Source organism: Lepus europaeus, chromosome 7 (genome assembly GCF_033115175.1).
Source record: "Lepus europaeus isolate LE1 chromosome 7, mLepTim1.pri, whole genome shotgun sequence".
Classification (NCBI taxonomy): domain Eukaryota; kingdom Metazoa; phylum Chordata; class Mammalia; order Lagomorpha; family Leporidae; genus Lepus; species Lepus europaeus.
The window spans coordinates 124,134,909-124,161,227 of NC_084833.1; the positions used below are offsets into that span (position 1 = coordinate 124,134,909).

Below are 26,319 nucleotides of genomic sequence, written 5' to 3' on the forward strand. Positions count from 1 at the left end.
GTGCAGAGCTAAGCAAATGGTGAGTAAAGGCAAATGCCGTGCAGTTCTACTGCATAGGTTTTCTGAACCATTGAAAAAACTGGAAATCATTGTGCCATTACAATCACTATGGTGCCATTATTCTGGGTCATTCTTCCCCTGCTCCTCCCTTTACTCTGCTTTCTCCCTGCCTATTCCCATCTGTCCCCTCTGTCTTTTCTGATGCCTTTATTTACCCTCCCTGCCTCAACCACTAGTTTAGGACATTTTATCCATATTTTTACCTGGTAGTTGGATGCTGAAAGAGCATGTTCTCCATGTGAAATGAAAATCTATAATTGCACAAAAACATGTGTGCTGAGGTATAAAGCAACCATATCCATAACCACTGACACTCAGAAATAACCCATATATGCCCCCACCTGGGAGTGGTTCAACAGACTGTGTTCCCTCCATACACTAAAATATTACTCAGCAACAACAAAAGAACCACTGATCCATTTCCAAACACTGGTCAGGTTCAAGTGTGCTGGTCTGGGTGAAAGAAGGCAGAGTGCAAGGCTGCATCCTGTGTGACTCTGCTGTGAACTGCTGCAGACATGAGATTGTAGGAACAGAGAAGAGATCAGTGACTGCCAGGGGTTTGGGATGGGAAGACCAAAGGGGTCCCCAGGGAATCCTGGGGTGAGTTGAGAGAACTGTTCTGCATCTTGACCGTGGTAAGTGGTTACATAGCTCCATGCATTGTCAAAACTAAGAACTGAGCACTAAAATACTGCACTTTACTATGCACTAATTTAAAAAACAAATTATAATAAAGATTCGTGAGCTCATAGTCCTGGACTGGTTCTCTTTACTGGAGGATGAAATCAGCTGATGTTCTCTTTGACCAGAGACATCATTGATGAGCTTGCCATTGTCTTCACAAAGCTTAACATTGCTTGAAGGATCAGAATCAGATGCATCTCACTGTAATATGCAAACTAGCTCAACGGCTAACAGAGACATGTCTCTAACACTGCACTGGGTGAGGTATGAAGGACAAGTGACTTCTCTTCTCAGATTCCATTTCCTTGCTAAAACAAAGATAAGAATCACAAAGGCTTTGTGACTATTAAAAGCATGCAAAGACTTAGGACAACGTTTGGCATGGGGGTTAAAATTCCATAGGTTGTCATTGTCTTTGATGACTTACTCATTTCCCCACCACGGGCTCTCTGAGCCTGCTTCCTCCAAAATGCCAGAGGAGTCTTGACTTACTACCATGTAGTGCAGAATGTTCTGAGGAGCACTAGAACTGGAATGGGGACGCATAGGGCTCCTTCCAGACTAGTTACCTCCAGAAACCCCACTGTCTCAGGTGAATGCTGGATGGAGTTTCTTGTTTGTTTTAAAGATTTATTTATTTGAAAGGCAGAGATACACGGGGGCGGGGGGGGGGCGGAGAGAAAGAGAGGGGGGAGGGAGGGATATCTTCCATCTGCTGATTAACTCACCACATGTCTGTAACAGCTAGGGCTGGGCCAGGCGAAGCCAGGAGCCAGGAACCCCATCTGGATTTCCCAAGTGGGTGCAAGGGCCCAAGGACTTGGGCCATCCTCTGCTGCTTTTCCCAGGTGCATTAGAAGGGAGCTGGATCCAAAGTGGAACAGCCAGGACTTGAACAGGTGCCCACGAGGGAATGCCAGCATCACAGGCGGTGGTTTAACCTACTATGCCACAATGCCGGGCTAGGTGGAGTTTTACTCTGGTCATCCCTGATGGGCATAACCAGATTTATGCCCAGAAAATATTTTATAGTTTAGGTTTGGATAGAGTAGAATCAAATAGAAACTACAAATAGTGTACTCAAAGAAAGAGCATCTCATCTGATGTCTTCCTGCTGGCTTACAATTGAAATATTACATGAGCCTGCCTAACTCTGTGTCTAGGATTGCTGCTGTGTGAGTTCTTCATAGATTTTGTATGCAGTGAAACAATGTGGGTTTTTCTGTCAAGAAGTACTATAACCATGACATTAGTATATCAGTATTCTCCAGGGAAACAGAATATTAGAAGGTAGGATTTATTACAAGGAATTGGATTATGCAGTTTTGAAGGCTGGCAAGTTAAAAATCTGTGTGGCAGCTGGAGACCCAGGAAAGCTCACGATGCAGACAGTTGAAAGGCAGTCTGCTGAGAAACCCCTTCTCTCTTAGGCAGAGGGGGTTCTCTGTGTTCTATTAGGCTGAACTGATTGCGTAAGGCTTTCCACATTATGGAAGGCGATCTATCATATATCAAGTTCGGATTTAATGTTAATCTCATCCAGGGGCTGGTGCTGTGGCATGGTGGGTTAGAGCCCTGGCCTGAAGCACCGGCATCCTTATGGGCGCTGATTCTAGTCCTGGCCGCTCCTCTTCTGATCAGCTCTCTGCTATGGCCTGGGATAGCAATAGAAGATGGCCCAAGTCCTTGAGCCCCTGCAGCCGCGTGAGAGACCCAGAAGAAGCTCCTGGCTACTGCTTCAGATGGGCGCAGCTCTGGCCGTTGCAGCCATCTGGGGAGTGAACCAGTGGATGGAAGACCTCTCTCTGTCTCTACCTCTCTGTCACTCTGTCTTTCAAATAAATAAAATAAATCTTAAAAAAAAAAAAATCTCATCCAAAAACACCCTGCAAGTTGACATAGAAAGTTATCTATCACATTAAGATTTACTTGGAATTTCATAATGTATTGTACTAAATTTTTAAGGGCATGTTTAGTTACTTAATCATTTCATTTGGTCTAGGTCACAGTCGGCAAGTGTAGTCAGGGTTTCACAGCTGTGTTCTTGGTAGAGTCTGTGTTTGAATAATTTCTTATATATATTTTTTGCTGAGTGTATGAGTGAATGGGTCTGGAAAATATTGGTATGTGTTCCTTTTCCCTCCAGTCTTGCTTTTAATAAATTCCTTTAAAATTGATTAAGAAAATGAGACATTATTCAAAAGATGCTATTTTATTGGATATTTCCTTCTCTTAGATAAGTTTTGCTAATCAAGCATACAGAAGAGGTTTGTTTTGAAGAAGGAACATGTAGCTATTCTCCACTGGAAAGCCTGTATTGCCACTTTATATTTAGACCTGCCCCAGCAGGCCAGTGCAGTCCCACAGTGATGCTTGCTGACGTGCACCCACACTAGTTGAGTCCTGGTCAGGGGAAAATTTCTTTTGAGCAGGAGACAAACTGGACAGAATGCCAGAAGGCTAAATATAACTCTTTAGAGAGCCAGACATACATAAATGACTTCTTAGTGAACAACACTTTGACTTGGAGTGAAAACATTTTCTAAAAGAGCTCTTGCTTTATGGGAATGAGTTTAAATACCCCACTAAATTTAATTTTTCATGGAAAAGTAACAGAGCCATTGTTTTTTTTTTTTTCTCTTTTAGTTGTCTCTGCAGTTAAATAACAGTGGCCATTGTTAGAGATAGCAGTCTTTATCTCTCCCGTCCCAGCGCTCTGTTCAGGAGTCCAGAGGTTTAATCTGAAGTGTCTTTTGTTTCCATAGGAGAGGAAAAAAGTGGTTTGCATGTTGAGATCTTCATCTAGGGATGTGGGTTGAATTGGCGTTTTTAGAATACAGTTTTTTGTGAACTCTTACTCTGCTTCAGGGTACTTACATCAGTGTGCCAAAGCTTTTAGGGAAATCAATTAAAATGAGCCAGCCTCTACTGAATTAGTTTGTGGACTGAAGTTAACATTACCTCAACATCTGCCAGTTGTATTTTTTATTATGCTGTTTTGTGTTACTGGTTCTTTTTGCCTGGGACCCTGAAAGCATTCTATAATCAGTAATTCTTCAGAATAGTAAAGGAAAACAGGCATGCCCAATAATAGGGCTGTGTTTCTGTGCACACACAACTGCAGATTTTGGGCCTGCCTCTCACAGAATGCGTGACTTAGGACTCCTCAGATTAGGCTGCACATTAGAATCATCTTGGAGGCTTGGGAAATAAAAACACAGATTTAGTTCTTTCCCAGCCTAAGCAGAGTTCAGGGTGTGTGTTCTAAGGCATGAGGAGGAGGGTTAGGATATGATATTCTTAACAAGCAAAGTAATCATCATATAACTTGCCTGGTATCAGATCCTCAGACCCTGAAAGAATTTCTGAAAATTGAAATAAACTACCGTTGTCCGCAGTTGCTAAAATTGTTCCAGTTAGGAAAGGGAAAGGGAAACAAAGAACACAGCAGCTCCAGAGAATACTCTGAGGAGCCGTGTGAACTAGGAAGGCCATTGTGATTGTCAGCGAGTCAGTATTTCCTCTGTAGCTTATCATTCCCATCTGCCTGCTCCCATTGCCCTTGCGTGCCTCAGCTCCACATCATCCCTGGAGGGAAGGGATGGCCATGTGAAGTTGACAGTGCCAGCTGCACATCTTGTCAGAGACTTGTTTTTTAGACTACTTCCCTTGCAAAGTCATCTAAGAAAGGGTTTTGCAAGAACAATGGGATATCAGTTTAGGCTACAGGGTCTGACTCACATCTTCCGTTTATTACTTCACATGTATTTGTTGCTGTCCTTTTTAGTTTTGGGTAGATTTTTTTTTTTTTTTGACAGGTAGAGTGGATAGTAAGAGAGAGAGACAGAGAGAAAGGTCTTCCTTTTTGCCGTTGGTTCACCCTCCAATGGCTGCTGCGGCCGGCGCATGGCGCTGATCCGAAGGCAGGAGCCAGGTGCTTCTCCTGGTCTCCCATGGGGGTGCAGGGCCCAAGCACTTGGGCCATCCTCCACTGCACTCCAGGGCCATAGCAGAGAGCTGGCCTGGAAGAGGGGCAACCGGGATAGAATCCGGCGCCCCGACCGGGACTAGAACCCGGTGTGCCGGCACCGCAAGGCGGAGGATTAGCCTGTTAAGCCACAGTGCCGGCCAGTTTTGGGTAGATTTTAATACTGAGTTTCTTATCAGAAAGATGCTTATGAACTAAAGCAGGAAGTAGGAATGGGGATTCAGAACTTCTGGCTTCTAGTTTTGCTTTGTGCTTGTAGCCATTAACCTCTGTAGGATCTGATCCCTTGTCTGGGATGTGAGCAGAATAATCTTTCGCCATGTCTATGGAATGCTAGGAGGTGGGATGAGTGATCATAATGAGCTGGGAGCCATCCAGATGATACTGAGGAGAATGTACAGTTCACTAAGGTTCCAGCAGCACAGTGTGCTCACCCTTTCCCTGTCACTTTATTCATTGTCAGAGTGCTGGTGGGAGATGGTTCAGAGATCGCTCTACTCCTCTTTGCTCTACCTTAGGCATCCATCCAGCTGGCAGTTGACAGTCCTGTTCGGAGAAAAGTATCCCCACAGAACAGTTTCAGTTCCCCACTTAAGCAGGATGGTCAGCTGACCTACAAGAGGCAGCACACTTGGTCAGTGTCAAAATAATGCTCCTTGTGAGTTCAAAATGTACACTTCTCTCTCTGCTTATCTCTCTGCACACTTCTGATTGCCTCCTTATATGTGAAAATGTATACTCTACATCACTGGTAGTTTGTTCATTGACATTCTTTCCTCAGCCCACCCTTGTCTTACCAGGAAATGCCCATATTTTCCTTGTACACCAGTGTCCAGAGGGTGGAGTGCTTGCAGTTGTTAGGCCTAGTTGCTTAGCCAGATGATACCAAGACTTAGAAATCAGAGGTGGACGTTTGTTGCAGCGGTTAAGCTATGGCTTGGAATGCCCACATCCCATAACAGAGTGCCTAGGTCATGTCCCAGCTCTACTTTCCATTCTGTCTTCCTGCTGATGTGTAGTCTGGGAGGCAACAGGTGATGGTGCAAGTGCCTACACGAGAGACCTAGTTTGAGTTCCCAGCTCTTAGTTTTGGCCTGACCCAGCCCTGGTGGTTATAGACATTTGGGGTGTGAACCAGAGGACAGGAGATTGATCTCTCTCTCTTTCAAATAAATAATAATTAAAGAAATATAAAAGGAAATATAAAATACATTGACTCCAGGGTCCTCTGGTTCTCTGTGTTTGCTTTGCTCAGGCTCCCTAACCAAATGAGGGGAAGGCTGTTGCTCCAAGGTGATGACTCATATGCAGATGAATGGCCATAGTGTGCTCCATCCCTGCCATCTCTCTTTGTTGTTTTTTGCTAGCCCGTGCTGCAGTGCCCTGCAGATTTATTTATATGCATCACTCTGTCATCTGTTTCTGAGAGCTGGGAGGAAAACCTGCCCGGGGAAAGGCCTGTGTTGTTTGAGGGAGTCCCTGTTTCTGCATGGGCAAGGCAGGATTCAGAGCAGGAATTCTTTATGCAGCAGTGCCTCTTTCCTGAGCTCCTTAGTAATGTAGCTAAATGTGAGCACACATAAGTGCGGACTACTGGGTAGGTCTAGGACTCTGCAGATCGAGATGATTTGGAAAATCTATGGCCAGAGCTAGGAGAGCAAAGGCAGCAACTTGTTCAGGCCTTCCTATGTAGAAAACTTTGCTATTTATGGCATGGGGACATGAGGCATGCATTTGGAATTAAATCTTTTTTGTGTGTAATCCTTCTGAATCCTGGTTTTGTTTCTTTCCCAAATCTCAGGGGATTATATAATCTGTTCAGTACCTAGTTCGGGTTTAAAGATAGCAGCAGTAACCTCTCTCTGCTTCCTTTTTCCTCCCCTCCCTTCCCCCTTTCGTCTTCCTTTCCTGATTCTCTTCCTCCTTCCCTCCCTTTTATTGTGATAATTTTGCATTGATACATTATTATTTACTTTTGGATCATCTTAGTGTCATTGAGCATGTGGAAAGTAAGTGGTTAGGTTATAGAGGAGGAATTCGCAAACTTTTTATTATCTCTTACTATGCTTCTTGTCAAGCATACACAGATGATATATAAAACAATCAACCAGGGGCTAGTGTTGTGGTTAAGCCACCTCTGTGATGCCGCATTTCACTCTGCTTCCAACTCCTGGCTTGCTGCTAATGCACCTGGGAAGGCAGCAGATGATTGCCCAAGTACGTGGGCCCCTGCCACCCCATGGGAGGCTCAGTGGAGTTCATGGTTCCTGGCTTTGGCCTGGTCTAGACCCAGTTGTTAGTTATTGCAGCCATTTAGAGATTGAACTAGTATATGCAAACATTCATTCTCTCCCTCTCTCTCTGCCTTTCAGGTAAATAAATATTTTTTAAAAGATTTATTTATTTATTTGAAAGAGTTACACAGAGAGAAGAGAGGCAGAGAGTGAGAGAGGTCTTTCATCTGATGGTTCACTCCCCAATTGGCCGCAATGGCCGGAGCTGCGCCGATCTAAAGCCAGCTTTTTCTGGGTCTCCCACGCAGGTGCAGGGACCCAAGGACTTGGGCCATCTTCTACTGCTTTCCCAGGCCATAGCAGAGAGCTAGATGGGAAGTGGAGCAGCCGGGTTTGAACCGGCACCCACATGGGATGCCAGTGCTTCAGGCCAGGGCGTTAACCCACTGCACCACAGCGCTGGGCCCAGGTAAATAAATCTTAATAGGAAACAACCAATACATTGTTTAATTAATCTCTTTCTTAGAGCCACAGTAAAAAAAAGAATTTCAGGCATCGGGATATAATGTTGGTCTTGGAGTCTAAAGGCAAAGCTTGAAGTACTAGCTTCCTTAGCTGTGGACTAGAGGTAGGCCAAGGCCATTTAGCAACATATCATGTGTGAATTGGAAATACCACCTGCCCTGTTTTGAAGAGTGATCCTAAGGGATGTATCTGAATCATTCATTTTCACTTCCTTCCTCACCTCTGGTATGTGACATGTCTGATGGCCCTGATTTCAAGGAGAAATAATGCCATTATAGTAAGCAATTCTAGAGGTTGATGCTTCTGGAAATACAGAACTAGTTTAATGCCTTTGAAACAAATAGGCCCAATGGAGAATGGAATGACAACCGCTGCTTCTAGGATGATGTTAAGAAGGGCTCAGAGGAGAAACGAAAGACAAGTAAGTGAGACTAGTGGGTCCTGAGGTGTCCTTTCCACCAGTGCCATACCTCATATCTTACCAGGTGTGTCTGTTGTTGTGGGACAGGTGCCTTTAGGCAAAAAGTGTTTATTGAGTCTCAGAGTGAATCAAAGAGTGGTTTCTGTCTTTTTTCTTTTTTTTTTTAAATTATTTATTTGAAAGACAGAGTGACAGACAGAGAGAGAGAGAGAGAGAGAGAGAGAGAGAGATCCTATCTGCTGGTTCACTCCCCAGATGGCCACAAAATCCAGGTCTAGGCCAGGCTGAAGCCAGGAGCCAGGAACTCGATCTTGGTTTCCCACATGGGTGGCAGGGGCCCAAGAATTTGAGCCATCTTCTACTGCCTTCCCAGGTGCATTAGCAGGAAGCTAGATTAGAAGCGAAGCAGCTCAGACTGGCACTCTGAGATGGGATGATGCCAGCATTGCAAACGGCAGCTTAGCCTGCAGTGCCACAATGCCAACCAGAGTGTTTCCTCTTGTGTGTATAAAAACAAAATCAAAGCCTTTTGGTTTTGTTGGTAGTTAAAAAGAGGTGTGGGGCTGGGGGAAGGAGGGAGGGATTCAGCCTTGGCCTGACACTGGAGCTACTGTATTTTTTGTGATAATTATCAGCTTAGGAACACATTAGCCTGAGGTTCAGTCTTCTTACTATAGCTGAGGAAGCTATTCCATGCAGGTTTTTTTTTTTTTTTTTTTAAAGACTTACTTATTTATTTGAAAGTTATAGTTACACACAGAAAAAAGGAAAGTCAGAGAGAGGGGTCCTCCATCCGCTGGTTCACTCCCCAGTTGGCTTCGATGGCCGGAGGTGGACCGATCTGAAGCCAGGAGCCAGGAGCTTCTTCTGGGTCTCCCATGCAGGTGCAGAAGCCCTAGGACTTGGGCCATCTTCCACTGCTTTCCTAGGCCATAGCAGAGAGCTGGATTGAAAGTGGAGCAGCTGGGACTTGAACTGGTGCCCATATGAGATGCCGACACTGCAGGCAGTGGCTTACCCGCTTCACCACAGTGCTGGCCCCTCCATACAGGTTTTTTTTTTTTTTTTTTAAAGAATTATTTTCATTTGAAAGAGTTACAGAGAGAGGTAGAGACAGAGAGAGAGGTCTTCCATCCGCTGATTCACTCCCTAGATGGCCACAATGGCCAGAGCTGCACCCATCTGAAGCCAGGAGCCAGGAGCTTCTTCTAGGTCTCCCACACGGGTGCAGGGACCTAAGGACTTGGGCTTTCCTTTACTGCTATCCCAGGCCATACCAGAGAGCTGAGTTGGAAGTGGAGCAGTCTGGACTAGAACCGGCACCCATATGGGATGCTGGCGCTTCAGGCCAGGGCTTTAATTCATTGTGCCACAGCACCGGCCCCTCCATGCAGTTTTTGTAAGTTCTATGTCATGTCTACTCAGTGCAGAGATGACAATCTGGGATGGACCCAGGGTTTGAATTCACAGAGCTCATCTCTTTCCCAGCTATGGTTACAAATCATGGTATGAAAGACCAACAACTTTGTCAACTGTGAACTCAAACATATTTTGATACTCAGAAATTTAGAATTTCTGGATTTGTTGTAAAGTCAGGGATCATTTTTACATATTCATTTTCATTTTCTCCCCCTCTTTTAATTCCTTCGGTGTTAGTTTGCTAGAGATAGCATGATAAAATACCACATACTGGTGAGTTAAAACAGTAGAAATTTATTTTCTCGTGGTTCTAGAGGTTGGAATTCCTAAATAAAGGTGCTGGCAGGGTTGCTTTCTCCTGAGGCTTCTGTTCTATGAGCATTCTGAGCTCTTTTTTTTTTTTTTTTTTAAGATTCATTTATTTATTTGAAAGAATTAGAGAGATCTTCCATCTGCTGGTTCACTCCCCAAATGGTTACAACTGTCAGGGCTGGGCCAGGCTAAAGTTAGGAGGCAGGAACTTCTTCAGGGTCACCCACTTGGGTGCAGGGACCCAAGTGTTTGGGCCATCTTCTGCTTCTTTCCCAGATGCATTAGCGGGGAGCTGGATCAAAAGTAGAGCAGCTGGGACATGAACTGACACCTATATGTATTGCTGGCACTAAAGGCAATGGCTTAACCCGTGCCACAGCGCCGGCCTTGACAATTCTGTTTTTAACAAAGTCTACCCATAGAGAAACCAGAGCCTAACCTTCTGGGATTTCATCAGAACCTAACTGACTTCTATCTCCCTCTAGCCATCTTGTCCAACTTAGGTACTGGGAAATACTTGTGAAGGTCACACTAAAACACAGGCTCACTAAAGGCTTGAGACCTAGTTGTAGGGCTATAGAATGCTCTGTCTTCTCTCCACACACCTAACCAGTTTGTTTTACTAAATCATGTCTAGCTTGCAACCAAAAATTAGAAGGCATACTAAAAGGTTAAACACATAATTTGAGGAGACAGAGCAAGCATCAGAATTCTGACGTGGCAAAGTTCTTCAAATTATCAGACTAGGGATTTAAAGCAATTGTGTTTAATATGCTGAAGGTTCTAATGGAATAAGTTGACAACAAGAACAGGTGGACAATGCAAGCAGAGAGATGGAAATTCTAAGAAAGAATCAAAAAGAAATGCTAGATATCAAAAAATTATAACAGAAATGTGAAACATCTTTGATGAACTCTTTAGGTAGACTGAACATAGCCATGGAAAGAATATCTTGTTAGGACATGTCAACAGAAACTTCCAAAACTGAAAGCACAGAGAAAGACAACAGAAAAAAAAAAGATCGTTATGTTCCTTAAAACTGTATATATATGGAATCTGTTCCCTTTTTATAAATAAATTTAAAAAAAGGAAAAAAAACTGGAACAGAATGTCCAAGAACTGTGGAAGAACTACAAAAAGTGTAATATATGAGTTTGTATAATACTAATACTAGAAAAAGAAGGGAACAAAAGAACTCTTTGAAGCAGTAATGATCAAGGATTTCCCCAAATTAATGTCAGACCCAAAACTGCAGATCCAAGTTCAGAGAATATACAGGATAAGTGCCACACATTCAGCACCTGGGCATGTCTCATCAAACTACAGACTACCAAAGACAAAGGCAAAATCTTAAGACAGAGGAGGAAAAGCACCTTACTTATAGAAGAGGAAGAATATGAATTACATAAAACTTCTCTTTAGAGGGGCTGATGTTGTGGTATATCTGGTAAAGCTGCCACCTGTGGTGCCGGTATCCCATTTGGGCACCTGTTCAAGTCCAGGCTGCTCTACTTCTTCTTCTTCTTTTCTTTGACAGGCAGAGTTAGACAGTGAGAGAGAGAAAGGTCTTCCTTCCGTTGGTTCACCCCCCAAATGGCCACTACGGCTGACGCTGCGCCAATCCAAAGCCAGGAGCCAGGTGCTTCTTCCTGGTCTCCCATGCAGGTGCAGGGGCCCAAGCACCTGGGCCATCCTTCACTGCCTTCCCAGGCCACAGCAGAGAGCTGGACTGGAAGAGGAGCAACCAGGACTAGAACCCGGTGCCCATATGGGATGCCAGCGCCACAAGTGAAAGATTAACCAAGTGAGCCATGGTGCCGGCCCCCCAGGCTGCTCTACTTCTAATCCAGCTCCCTGCTAATGGCCTGGGAGTGCAGTGGAAGATGGCCCAAGTTCATGGGCCCCTGCCACCCATGTGGGAGATCCGGGTGAAGCTCTTGGCTCCTGGCTTTGGCTTGGCCCAGGGCATTGTGGCCATCTGGGAGTGAACCATCAGATGAAAGATCTTTTACTCTTTCTTTCTCTTCCCTCTCTCTCTGTAACCATGACTTCCAAATACATAAATCTTTAAACAACAATAACAAAAACTTCTCTTTAAAACCCACATGAGCAAAAAGGGAGTGGAATGTTTCTAGTTTGTGTACATCACTTTAAATCTGCTGTGAATATTTGTGTCCAGGTTTTTGAGTGAAGTTGAATTTCCTTTTCTCTGGGATAAATAACTAAGAACACAATTGCTGGACCATATGATGGTTGCATGATTAGTTTTTTTTGAAGATTTATTTATTTATTTGAAAGGTAGAGTTACAGAGAGGCAGAGAGGCAGAGAGGCAGAGAGAGAGAGAGAGAGAGAGGTCGGTCTTCCATCTGCTGATTCACTCCCCAAATGGCTACAGTGGCCAAAGCTGCACTGATCTGAAGCCGGGAGCCTGGAGCTTCTTCTGGGTCTTCCATGCGGGTGCAGGGGCCCAAGGACTTGGACCATCATCTGCTGTGTTCCCAGGCCATAACAGAAAGTTGGATTGGAAGTGGAACAGCTGGGACTTAAACCAGCGCCCATATGGGATATGGGCACTGCAGGCAGCAGCTTTACCTGCTAAGCCACTGCACTAGCCCCTGAATGTTTATTTACAAAACTGATAAATTGTTTTCCATAGTGGCTATACAGGATCTCATTGCAGGAAAGCCTTCTTAATAGTTTGTTGTTTGTTTTTTTTAACCTGAAGAGGGTATACTGGACATTTCTGAACTATCTTTGCAGTTTATTTCAACACTAAAACTTATAGCATTATTTTTCAGTTTCTAAAACTATGATAGTAAATATCAAATCACTATGCTGTTTGGATTTCAGTGGATACACTAAAAAAAGTGAACATTTTTATTTTAAAATATTAACAATATCTAGAAATTATATGCTTTCGAACTATTCAAATTTACATTAAAAATTAGATGTTTTAAATATATTCTAGAGTCTATAGTCCTGTCAGATTCTTCTAGTGCATACATAAGTAAAAGAATCATCTGGCTTCATTGCATTCATGACCAGAGTATACATGTGGTGAAAATCCTTCGTTGGTCATGGGTCAATTGGCAGTGACTTGTGTGCTTCTGGCATTTCAGTTCAGCATTTGAAACTCTGCTTTTGGGTCTGTTTTCTTTTCCTTTTTGTAAAGATTTATTTACTTGAAAGTCAGAGTTACACACAGAGAGAGAGAGGTCCTCCATCCCTGGTTCACTCCCCAGTTGGCTGCAATGGTCAGAGCTGTGCCAATCCAAAGCCAAGAGCTTCTTCCAGGTCTCTCACACGGGTGCAGGGGCCCAAGGACTTGGGCCAACATCCACTGCTTTCCCAGGCCACAGCAGAGAGCTGGATCACAAGAAGAGGGCTGGGACTAGAATCGGCACCCATGTGGGATGCCGGCACTGTAGGCGGTGGCTTCACCTGCACACCACAGCACCGGCCCCTACTTTTGGGTCTTTAAAAACATCAGCAGCAGGTAGTTCACTTTAGAGGTCAAGATATACATATATATATATATATATATATATATATGCACATATACATATATATATATAATATTTCTCAGTTGCCTTCTTGCAAATTTGACTTTGTACAGACACTATCAGCTTTAGTGGCCTATGCATCTTTTATGTGCTCTAGTTCATCTGTTGTTTGCAACTTTACTGTTTCCATTGTTTTGGTGAATCAGCCTGCTTCTACAGAGAATCTACTTCTTGGTCTCTCTCTCTGTGTCTTTCTCTTTAAGATTTATTTATTTGAAAGGCAGAGTTATAGAGAGAGGGAGATATACACATACAGATCTTCCATCTGCTGGTTTACTCCCCAGAGGGCCACAACAGCTGGGCCTGGGCCAGGATGAAGCCAGGAGCTTCCTCTGGTTCTCCCACATGGGTGCAGGGACCCAAGGATTCAGGCCATCCTCTGTTGCTTTCTCAGGTGCATTAGCAGGGAGCTAGATTGGAAGTGGAGCACCCAGGGCTTGAACTGGTGCTTATATGGGATGCTGTTGCTGCAGGCGGCAGCGCAACCTGTTACCCCATAATGCCAGACCCTTCTGTGTTCTCTTGTGACTATAAGGCCTTTAACTTATTTTATTTCTGTGTCCTCATACTTCCCAAGAAAAGGAACAGAAAAAAGTGGAACAGAATGTCCAAGAACTGTGGAACAGTGTGTAATATATGAGTTTGTATAATGCTAGTACTAGGAAGAGAAGAAGGGAACAAAAGAACTATTTGAAGCAGTAATGACTGAGGATTTTCCATCCACTGTAGAGGACTTTGTTCTGGGATTGGGGAGAGTGAATTCTCAGAACGCTGCTCTTCTCCTGGGTCCTTCCAGTGACGGTCAGATTGGGAGACAAGGAAGTCAGCTTGCTGTACCCCACATGCTTTGTTTGGAATATAGCATTTTCCCATCCTCTGCGGTTGACCTGCATAGGAGGGAAAAATCTGACCTCAAAAAAACCAGAGTTTTCCAGGTGTTCCAGAGATGTATTGTGTCTGATTTTACTTTTGTTTTTCCTTTCAGGCTGCTTGATAGGAGCTGTAAACCTCAAATCCAGCAACCGAAACCCAGTGGTACAAGAATTTGAGAGTAAGTGCAAGAAAGACACTGAGGAGAAGGAACACCATCTAATGGACATCTGGTGGTCTTACAGCAGACTCTGGACATGTGTCTGTGTTGTGCAAGGAGATACAGGAGTGGCTCCTGGACAGTGCATGGGTGTCAAGGAAGCATCACATCTGTGGGCCAGTAGTGAGCTCTGTGTGGGTCTTATACTGGCTAACCTAATGGTTCCTGCCTAGCTTTGTGTATACAACAAAGAAACTTCGTACACAGTAGTGTGTCTTTCTGTGTGGGGTGTGTTCTAAGACTCCAATAGGATGCCTGAAACCATGCACAGGACCAAACCTTCTGTATACCCTGTCTTTTTCCTATACCTATGATAACATTTAACTGATAAAAGTAGGCACAGTAAGAGACTGACAGAGATAATAAAACAGTACAATTATAACAGTATACTGTAATGAAAGTTATGTGATCTTTGTCTCTCAAAACACACTGTTGTGCTGTACTCATCCTGGTGAGATGATACAGTGTCTGTCTTAGGAGGGAAAGTAAGGTGCATGACATAGGCACTGAGATGTGGTGTTGGTCTCTATGTAAGGGTTACTTAAACATAAGCACTATATTATCACAACAGTCAATCTGGTAACCAGGATGACGCCTAAGTGACTGAGGATTGGGTAGTACATACAGAGTGGATATGCTGCACAAGGAGATGATACACAACCTGGTCAGAGTGAGATAGAGTGAGATCTCGTCTCACTGCTATTAATTGCAACAGATTAAAACTTATGACTTGTTTATTTCTGAAATTTCCCATTTATGACTTTTGAACCACAGTTGATTTTAAGTAACTGAAACTGCAGAAAGTAAAACTGGAGATATGAGAGGACTCCTTTATACAAGAAAGATATTTAAAGGAAGGTGTGCTTTATGTAGTATAATTCTTGCTAATTTTGTATTTTTTTTTAGCAAAAATTCATCTTTTTGCAAAGTCTCATGGAGTCTGGAGGTGGCTAGGTTTATAATTTGCATGAAAAGTCCCTCTTAAACTAGAGATAGCCTACAGAATCTGTGTGCAAACGAACATGTTAAGTGTTAATGTTAAGTGTTCCACATTCACAGAGAGTTTTTTTCCCCCCCTTTACTCATTAGGTGTGGAACTGTCTTGTATCATTACGGATTCACAGACAAATGACCCCAGGATTGAATGGAAGAAAATTCAAGGGGACCAAACCACATACGTATTTTTTGACAACAAAATTCAGGGTATGATCCAATAGTACTTTCTGCTGATTACTTCTTTGTCCACAAGGCCCAGGTATACACAATGACCAGAAACTTACTTCAGACTGCTAATCTGCACCTGTAGCCATGACTGTTTTGGTTTTTAAAACATTTATTTTGGAAAATTTTGAACATACACAAAAGTGATGAGAATGGTATGGTGAGCCTCTGTACCTGTCACCTAGCTTCTACAACCGTCCCTTTCATTGGTTAGAATTCTAATCTGTTCACAACTCATCTTTTTGAGGAATCAAAAATCAGCATTTTCCTAGGCCATTTTATGGAGTGTGACATGAGTGATGTGAGTTAATCAAGAATAACATGTGAACAGCAAAGAGACAAAGTGTTTACTGAGCTGCTCACTGTGTCCAACACTATAGCAGGACCTCACCCCAGGGCCACTGGCACAGGGTGCCCTAGGATGACAGGAAGTGGTGGAGGTGGTATCTGGACAGTGGGTATAGAGTGATGAGGGGAGCATGGAGGAAGGTGTTGGACAAGAAAGAATGTTGTGTGTAAAGATGCAGAAGTCAGAGCTTAACTGCTGGGAAGAACTGCAGATTTTCCACTGCAGCTGGGGCTTGGTTAGAGAGCCAGGGGGCATGAGACTGGAGATGTGGCAGGGGAGGCCCACCCGGCCAGCTGGGCAGCACTGAGTGCCAGGTGAGCATGGACAGTGGGTAATGTCCAAGGGGAAATGACAAGTTCCATCTATGCTTTAGAAGATTGAGATGGTTGCTTTGAAGAGAAGAGTTGGACCTAGAGTTCTTTTGTCAAACCCTGGAGGTTGCTGACAGTGGCCTGAGCTAAGGTGCAGGCAGTGGAGAGAGATGCAAGGGGAGAATTGCTAGGGTGTGGCTGTTCCTTGGGGTGGGGTGGAGGGGTCAGGGTATAGAGAGTAGGAGTAGTAAACAGGAGGTACCAAGACAGGTTGTAAGTTGGGTGCCTTCAGAGTTTGCAAGAAGCTGAGAGTTCAGAGAGGAAGGTGGTATGGAAACAACCTAAACTGAGGTCTTTCTGCTTTGGATTCTCAGTGTCCTCAGGAGTTTCAGGCTGACTTCTGTCTCAGAAGACAAATCAGTGTTGTTTGGCCACCCAGGCTGATCCTGCTAAGTGTTACGCAGGCAGTTTACATCATCATAGAAACCAAGTGAGGGATTCTTTTAATTAATTAATTAATTTGAAAGTCAGAGTTACACAGGGAGAGAGGGGGAGAGACAGAGACAGAGATCTTCCATCCACTGGTTCACTCCCCAGGCGGCTGCAGTGGTCAGCACTGGGCCAGGCCAAAGCTAGGAGCGAGCAAGAAACTGCTTCTCGTTCCCACATGTGTGGCAGGAGCCCAAGTACTTGGGCCATCCTCCATTGCTCTTCCCAGGCCATTAGCAGGCAGCTGGATTGGAAGTGGAGCAGGTGGGACACAGACCAGTACACATATGGGATGCTGACGTTGCAGGTTGTGGCTTTACACCCTACATCACAATGTCAACCCCAAGTGAGAGTTTCTCTAGAGGACTTTCTCCTTCTGGGAATTACATACATTACACTGAGCTGTAGGGGTGTGGGAGTCCAAGGAAGAGGATTCATGCACAGAAGACTCTGGGGACAAACGAGGATATGCCCCTGCACCACTGGAGGACACAAAACACCTGGCTGAATTTTTACTTAGTATTTTATTACAAGGTAGAATACAAATACCCTGCTAATTATAGCTGTATAATAACCTTTAATTAGCCAGTGTCCATGAAACATTTGTCCTTTATCTTAAGCATTTTTTGATTTTGTTATATTTGGATAAATCCTTCACACAAGTCTTTGTCACCAGTTGTCAGGTTTAGTAATAGTTTCTGCTTTTTTGTGCAATTTTACTCTTTTAACTCATTCCTCTATTTGTTGTTGTTCAGGTTCCTTATGCTTCTTTGAAGGTTACTGTGTCTATTTGTGCCCATTCTTGTTTTATATGTTTTATATATATATGCATTTCTAAACATTTTTAATATTTTATATACTTTTAATTTTAGGTATATTTTAATTTTCATCTGCTTGTAAGTCAGAGAAAGAGAAATCCATCTTGCATCTACTGCTTCACTCCCCAGATACCCACAATAGCCAGGGGAGGGCCAGGCAGGCCAAAGCCAGGAGTCCAAAACTCCATCTGGGTCCCCGACATGGGTGGCAGGACCCCAAGCACTTGAGTCATCATCTGCTGCCTCCCAGGATCTATCAGCAGGAGGCTGGGTCAGAAGTGGAGCAGCAGGAAATTGAATACACACTTTGATACGGGTTACAAGCAGCCTAAGAAGCAGGTTGCATGCCACAACACTCATGCCCAAAATTTTTAAAAATTGAGATATAATTCATATAGCATAAATATTTCTTCTAAACTGCACAATTTAGTGCTGTTAGTATATTCACATGGTTGTGTAGCCATCAGCACTGTCACTTCCAGAAGCTTTTCATTAGCCCAAAAGGAAACCCCATGCTCGTAAGCAGTCACTCCCTGTGCCCCACAGCCCCTGGCAGCCCTTGGTATATTTGCTCGATGGATTTACCTGTTCTGGACACTTTATACAAATGAAGTCTTCCAGTCTTCTATGGTTGTCTTCTTTCACTTAGCATAATGTGTTCAAGGTTCATCATGTGGCAGCATCTGTAATGTCCTTTATGGCTGAGTTATACTGCATTGTAATTATACCAGTTGATGGGCATTTGGGATGTTTCCATTTTTTGGCTGTTACCAGTAATGCTGCCGTGCACATTCATGTACAAGTTTTTGTGTGAATGTAAGTTCTCAGTTCTCTGCGAGAAGTGACCAGAACAGTTTCTAGGTCATGTGATAGTTGGATGTTTCATATTTTTTAAGAAGCTGACAAACTTTTCCAAAGGCAGCTTTACCATTTCATGTCCCTACCAGCAGTGTACTTCCTCACATCCTTAGCAACACTTTCTATTGTCTGACTTTTTCTGGCAGACCTAGTTGATATGAAGAGGCAGTTCCCTGTGGTTTGATGTGCATTTCCCTGTTGACTGACACTGTTGAGCATCCTCTCATGTGTAGATTGGCCATTTGTGTATTTTCTATGGAGAAATGCCTTTTTGGATCTTATGCCCAGTTTTAAACTCACTTGTCCATTGTTGAATTGTAAATTCTTGATACTGCTACATTGTAGATACTAGTCCTTTGTCAAATAGACTTGGAAACACTTCCTGCAGTCCTGTACATTGCCTTTTCTTCTGCTGGTGTCCTTTGAAACACAACCTTTTAGTTTTGATGAAGTCTATTTTAACTACTTTTTTTTTGGTGCTTGTACTATTGATGTCATACCAAAGAAACCATTGCATAATCTAAGGTCGTGAAGATTTATGCCTGCTTTTTACTAACAGTTTATAACTCTTGATTATACAGAAAATGAAGTAGAGATTCAACTACCTTGTTTTGCATGTGGAAAAGCATCATTTATGGAAAGCCAAGGGTTTTATTCTTTTTACTTTTTTTTACCTTGTTTATTTTATTGGAATGGGGAATCTCTCTTGAGAGTGATAAAAAAGAGATGAGGATCCTGGCTTTAGCAAGACACACACATTGAGAGCTCCTCAAACACCTGGTACTATTTTTGGTGCCTGGGTTACAAACAGGAGAGAGTCATGACTGCAGTCCTCAGGGCACTCATTTCTGTTACATGGTATAAAGAAACAAACCAGTCTGCAGCCTGCTTATTCTGTATCACATTCTGGCCCCAGAAACCGCCCTCAAGTGGCAAAGAGAGCCTTAGAGTTTTTTGGTGCCCTGTATCTTCTTCTCTATAGGAGACTTGGCAGGTCGTGCGGAAGTACTGGGGCAGACTTCCCTGAAGATCTGGAATGTGACTCGGAAAGACTCAGCCCTTTACCGCTGTGAAGTTGTTGCTCGAAATGACCGCAAAGAAATTGATGAGATTACCATTGAGTTAATTGTGCAAGGTAGGTGCACGTGAAGGTAAACATTTTCACCTCTTTCAGGCTTCACGAGTCTCCATCTGTAGAATCAAAAAGGATTTTGATTTCTTTCCTTCCAGAGCTGTATCCCTGAGGGAAGCACGACTGGGAGGGAGGAAGTTTTGAGGCTTTGCCTGATTTGGGGTGGGAAGTGGTGCTTCTGCCACTTCCTCCCCATCTCCAGGAGGCACCTGCCACATAACCGTGGTGCACGGGCAGCTCAGCTGGCTTTCTTGTCTTTGGACCCAACTCACTGTGGGCTTTGACAGGGTAGAGCCATGTTGTTTCGATTTTAAACACCAACCCATATATTTCCTACAGTGAAGCCAGTAACCCCTGTCTGCAGAGTACCCAAGGCTGTCCCCGTTGGCAAGACTGCGACACTGCATTGCCAGGAGAGTGAGGGCTTTCCCCGGCCCTACTACAGCTGGTACCGCAATGATATGCCACTGCCGACGGACTCCAGGGTCAATCCCAGATTTCGAAATTCCTCTTTTCTCTTAAACTCTGAAACAGGCACCCTGGTAAGATATCTTCTAAGAGGTGATGATAGAGATGGGTGTTGGCGCCAGGGATGGTTACTGCTGAAAGAGCAATTAGGAGAGACAGTGGAACTACTTTGTAAGACAGGAGCTGAAAATGTTGGATATTCTACAGAAAAAAAAGCCCCTTTTTGCCTTTATAGGCAAGTAGGTTCTAAAGGGGGTGCAGTAAAGCAAGGGAACCTGGAGGTGAGAAGAGACTGCGGAGGGACATTAAATGTTATCAACAGACATTGTTAGCGTTGTGATTTGGATAATTAGCTGTAAAAGCAGTACGGGACAACCAGGGAAATTTTATTGGCTGGTTCTTTGATCATATTAAGCAATTAATTGCTTGCAGCAGCATCATGGAATTGTGGTTATGGTTTTTAAAAGTTCTTAACTTTTAGAGACGTATATTGAAGTATTTATGGATAAAACCTGTCTGACGTTTCTATCAGAACCCTGAGGTGGTGAGGGTTTGGGTGACGGGACAGGATGCTCCTGTGCTAGCAGACAGACAAGCTCACCACCAGACAGCTCCAGCAGTCTCATTCTCCTTGGGCAGGTGCCTTTGGTCTGTGGAATATCCAGCTGCATGGAGTCAGACATCAGGCAGATTATAATAGGATCCTTGATATTGTGTTGTCAAAATATTGCCTGATGAGCAGTCATTATCAGACCACTCTTTGGCCTCTTGTTCTAGATGTTGCCAGCTTTGGTATCTTCAGATACACAGGGGAGGTCATTGTTGGAAGCTCTTAGGGTGTCAGGGAAGAACCGCGACAGTGCCTGGGGAGCCACAGGCAGACCAGAAACAAACGAGCAGACTGGCTGCTTTCTGGACTTGGGCGCAGTGGGGACTCTGTCCCCTTAGGTCTACCTTGTTGATTGGTCTGTTTATTTCCTTGTCACTTCCTGGAACAGGTGTTCAGCGCTGTTCACAAGGAGGACTCCGGGCAGTATTTCTGTATTGCCTCCAATGATGCCGGCTCAGCCAGGTGTGAGGAGCAGGAGATGGAAGTTTGTGAGTCACTTTTTGAAAAGATTTCATCAAAGACTAGAGAGTGGATAGGACTTTTTTTTTTTTTTTTGACAGAGTGGACAATAAGAGACATACAGAGAGAAAGGTCTTCCTTTTGCCGTTGGTTGACCCTCCAATGGCCGCCGCGGTAGGTGTGCTGCGGCCGGTGCACCGCGCTGATCCGATGGCAGGAGCCAGGTGCTTCTCCTGGTCTCCCATGGGGTGCAGGGCCCAAGTATTTGGGCCATCCTCCACTGTACTCCCAGGCCACAGCAGAGAGCTGGCCTGGAAAAGGGGCAACCAGGACAGGATCTGTGGCCCGACCGGGACTAGAACCTGGTGTGCTGGCGCCGCAAGGCGGAGGATTAGCTTCGTGAGCAGCGGCGCCGGCTGGATAGGACATTTAATATTGAGTATTAGACCATCAGGTTGGACAGCTTTCTCCTGGAGCTGGCTGGAATGCACTGGGGCACACTGGGGATGAGTCTAGACAAGCAGGTTCCCAAGAAAGACTTCCTAGGTCTTCTGGTGTTGGAAACATGGCCAGTCACGTAGCATTCAGTGAGTTAATAAACTCCGGTTCCTTGGTAATTGATGGAATTATCAAACACGTGGTTGTGCAAGGCCTCCAGAAACCTGGCTCCAGAGTGGAGATGCTGAGGAGAGAGAATGTGTAGGCGCACCTCCTCACTCCTGGTGCTTTCGGTTCTCTCTTTCCTTCCTATTTGCAACCACCCTGATGATAAAGTCTGGGCCCATCCCAGATGTCTGCTGGAAATGTCTCTGTAAAATAAGCATTCCTGGTAGGGAAACCCTACACTAGAGTCATTTTCTCCTGAAGGAAAATTCCTGAGTTTTCTCCAGACCTATGGTATCTTTAGAGATGGAACTGGAACTGACATTTTAAATACAAATTCCAAGTTGATTTTCAAGGACTCACTCACATTTGAGAACCAGCATACTAGAGTAATGGAGAATTTTGAGTTTTCAAGTTAACTGACTTTTGTTGATAAATTCCCTGCATTTTTATGTGCATAAAGGAAACAGCCACCAGTGCTCTCACAGGGAAGTGCCTCGCCCAGCATGTAGAAATGATGAAGGGCGCCCAGGGACTTTCTTCTAAGAGGCCTGCAGATAGGAGGCTAGGGGGCCAGTGCAATAGAAGGGCAAGGTCTCTCCTAGTGGTTGTTTTGTTTTGAAGATTTATTTATGTATCTGAAGTACAGAGTTGCAGAGAGGAAGAGACAGAACAATCTCCCATCCACTGATTCACTCCCCAGATGGCCACCACAGCCAGGGCTGGGCCAGGATGAATCCAGGAGCTTCTTTCCAGTCTTAGAACTAGCTTTCTTCTTTCAAATAATTTACAAGAAAGGGAGATCCTGGAAATTATTTTTTACTCACTTTGGATTCCTGGCATCTAAACTTGTCCATACAATGTAACCATTTCTCCCATTAATAGCAGTCTTGGGCGTTTAGCCAGAGGATTTTAAATTTTTCTATATATTACCAAGCCCTTTTTAACATGGGATGCAGTGTCACTGCCTTTGAACTGTGTCAGCCTCTGTCCTTTTTACCCCTTCAGTCAGGGTCATGGTGTTCTCGATGAAGAACAGGTTGCTTTGGTTGGCTGGGGTGGGTAGACGGCCGAGTCTGGGAGGGAGAGGAAAGGGGCTGAGGGCTCCAGTCTTCCTAAGGAACAGATGGTCTGTGTCATCTTGTCCCTCAACTTCCTTTTCAGATGACCTCAACATCGCTGGCATCATTGGGGGTGTTCTGGTTGTCCTTGCCGTCCTGGCCCTGATAACGCTGGGCATCTGCTGTGCTTACAGACGTGGCTACTTCATCAACAACAGGCAGGATGGAGAGAGGTGAGCCCGCCTTGCCTGAAAAAATCTAAGCCCAAGCTAGCCTTGATCAGAGCATGAGGCAACTGAATTGCCCCCTTCTGTCCACAGTTATAAGACCCCAGGGAAGTCAGATGGAGTTAACTATATCAGGACAGACGAAGAGGTAAGTAGCTGGAAGTCCAGGTATGCCCAGCCATGCCCAGCCGGGAAACCAAGTGGGCCCCATAGGGAGATCTTTGAGATACTGTGTACGCCCTGCACCCCTCAGTCCTTCACGGTGGCGTGCACACACTAACGGGATTCACACTTGCTTTTAGTACGGCTCAGTCTCCAGGACACGTTTGGCCCACATTTGGTTTGCTAGTTTTTCGGTTTCTCACTGCCCCCGGGGTCTCTTGGCTGGCTGTTAATCTATATTGGCTTTGCAGGGTGACTTCAGGCACAAGTCATCATTTGTGATCTGAAACCTGGCCGAATGGCTGAGAGCAGTGCAAATACCTCTACTAGAACCTCCTGTCCGGGGCAGCCGTGAACCCGCCGAGTGCACCAGGACAGAGCTAGACACTCATGCAGAAGCTTTTTGTTTTGGCCAAAGTTGACCGCTACTCCTTTCTTACTCTTTTAACAAGCCACACGAATAAAAGGTTTTTCCTCAAGATGGGCATGGTAACCACAAGGAAACAGAATGAGCACACCGACTTGGATTCCCACGCGTATTAGGACAGCAGCTCTCAGGCACAGGCTCTGTGAAGCCAGTGTATTTGTCATTGGCTGTCAGGCAGCCAGATGGGCCCATGGGAGGTGACAAGGCAGCTGTGTGCCTGCCCTCGGCCCACATTTGCATCTGTGAACCCAGAAAAAGGCTCACATGATAGCCTTGTTCCACTGCCCACAGGCCCCCCACACTGTGTTCCTAAAGGCTCTGGTGGTTACTGTTGCAGTAGCCATCTTGGGAAATCTTTTTGGATCAGCATTTTATAAAAACAACCAAAAATCAGGAAGGTAAATCCTTGCTGGAAGTGGGGTCTTCTAATCTGGGGAACCCTGCATGTGCAAGAGGGTGTCAGCATTGAAGCAAAACCTCTGAAATAGGCTAAGTCAGAAATGGTACGGAAATACGCTTTTTTATGGGTCTTGTTTATTTTATAAAATTTTACATTCTAAATTTCTGCTAAAGATGTATTTTGATTATTGAGGAAAATTTCTATTTAAACTGTAAATATATTGTCATACAATGTTAACCTATTTTTTTAAACAAAGGTCAATTTAATGTAGAAGTTCCAAGCAAATAGTGTTGAATTGGAAAATATCAGTAATTAAGAGTATTTTATCCAAGAACTCCTCTCAAGAAAGCTTACTGGAACATTCCTTTTGCCACGTAAGGTTTAGCATTTTTCATAAGAGAACTTAGGACATCTGTACATCAGACAGTTGTTATTTAGGAAACCTTTGAAAAATTCTCATCTAGCAGTATTGAAATCTGTGTCTGCCCAAGCAAACCTAAGGCGCTCTCAGGTTAGCTTTGAACTGCCTCTCCCCAAGACCCCCAGAAGCCTTCAGGTGTCCACGTAGAGACCACTCTGTCCACCTCCCAGGGTGAGTCGCAGCCAGGATGCCCTCCCCGTCCATCTTTACAACCCCTGAGGTGCTGGACCCCTCGCCTCCACGGTGGTATGCACGCGTCCTGGAGCACTTGTGGCATCCCAGCCTTTGGGTTCTCGTGACAGACCTCTTTATGGCTGTGGACGGCTCACAAAACAAAGCAGTTACTGCCATTTCTAAAGTTCATTTTAATTAGTTGTGTAGTTCAATGAGGTTGTCCAGGGCCAAGGGCAATTTTGAAATCAAGTTTGTCCACTGCAGTATTTTTACAGAGGAATCCCACCGTTCCTCTTTGCCATGAAGAAAGCGCCCGGCACCACAGGTTCTCCGTCTGCTCACAATAAAGCATTGTGTGGCAGCAGCCAGCCTAGCCTTCTGAAGAATGTTGGGCAGTGCAGCCAGGGTAAAAAGCCTGATGGCGAGGACAGCACACGCCTGAATCAAAAGCAGTTTTCTAATTTTGATTTAAAATATTTTATCTGCCCGAGACAGTGCTCACTTTGTGGGGACATTAGAAACATCATCCAAAGCCTTTGTTCTTCAAGAGCAGATGTTCTTAGCCTCAGAGACACTGCTGGGCTACACTCATGATGTGAAGGGGTTTGAAGCAAGGAGTTTCTCAAAAGGAACATCTAATTCCATTGTGTGCCTAAAGGATGGTTTTTATGTAGAAAAACATAGTCACCCTGTGATTCAACTTTCAGTGTCTTAATTTTTTTGTACTTTGACAGTTTTTTTTTAATTGAATACTTGAGCCTTTTGTTGACTTTCCTTTGTAAGTTATGTGACATACTTTGTTATGGGATATTTTGCAGAAGTCATAGGCAACAGTACCTCTGTGGTACCTGTCTTCTTTTGCATTGCTATTTCGACTGCTTAGAGTTAAGACTGTCCCTTCATCTTCACCTCCTCTTGGTAGAGGGGATAGCTCCCCAGTCTAACTCTTGGGGCTTAACACTCTGCTCCCTTCTTGGCTATCGTAAGATGGGGTGGCCTGTTGCCTCCCTTCCTACACCCCAACCATCTACCCCAGTGCCACGGGAGCTGGATCTGTCAAAGGAGACAGCATTAAGGTATGGAGTTGGGGAAGCAGTTGCCTGTTACTGTGAAACTGTAGACAGAGCAGGAGCCCTCAAATATTTTTAAGATGTGAATGTGAGTTGAAGGCTCAAGGCCTGAACAGGCGGTGCTTCTAAGCTTTTGGTGTAGATGTTGCTGTACATAGATGTTACAGACTTGTACTAACACACCTATAATTTGATATTTGTTAAAACTCATTTATAAAAGCTTTAAATAAATCAATGTCTGCTCCATCCTTTCTTTCTTGTTTGTTCTTATGTTGGGTTTACTGCTTTTTGCTGGCATTTGGTTAGGAGTAGAGTACTGAAACTGGTCTCATCCTACCATCATCTACAGGGAAAGCAGAACTGGACTTGGCATGGTTGTTCACGCAAGAGTGACGAGTCCACATGTGTCTCAGGACACACCTGGGAAAGCCATGGTTATGGAGCGCAATGGCATCCTATCCCCAAACATGCATAAACAGTAACTTCATACGACTGTTCCTGTAATACTGGGATTAAAAGATATGAACAAACTTTTCTTTCTGGCCATTCCTGGACAAACACTGTTCCAAGTTTACTTAATGGTCCTCTCATTATTCCCTCCCCCCAACCCCCGGCAGTTCTCAGCAGAGCCGCACATAAACCTGCATCAGTGCTGCCCAGCCTAAGGGATACGACACTGGTTCTTCCTAAGCAGTTAGGAAGAGTGCAGTTAGGAGACAAACAGCTGTGTGAGAACAGGGACACAACCCTAAAGACAAA

At 44.4% G+C, this 26,319-nt stretch overlaps 1 protein-coding gene across 1 annotated transcript in view; it reads left to right on the top strand.

Moving 5' to 3' along the window:
• The window catches only part of JAM3 (junctional adhesion molecule 3), a 63,730-nt gene extending 37,922 nt beyond the window's left edge, over positions 1-25,808 (top strand). The window contains exons 2-9 of the mRNA XM_062197369.1: positions 14,196-14,261; positions 15,390-15,503; positions 19,329-19,481; positions 19,818-20,020; positions 20,945-21,044; positions 22,783-22,912; positions 23,000-23,054; positions 23,320-25,808. Coding sequence (XP_062053353.1) covers positions 14,196-14,261; positions 15,390-15,503; positions 19,329-19,481; positions 19,818-20,020; positions 20,945-21,044; positions 22,783-22,912; positions 23,000-23,054; positions 23,320-23,355 — 857 coding nt within the window. The 3' untranslated portion in view covers positions 23,356-25,808. The remainder of the gene's footprint in view (positions 1-14,195; positions 14,262-15,389; positions 15,504-19,328; positions 19,482-19,817; positions 20,021-20,944; positions 21,045-22,782; positions 22,913-22,999; positions 23,055-23,319) is intronic.
• The last annotated feature ends 511 nt before the right edge of the window (positions 25,809-26,319 follow it).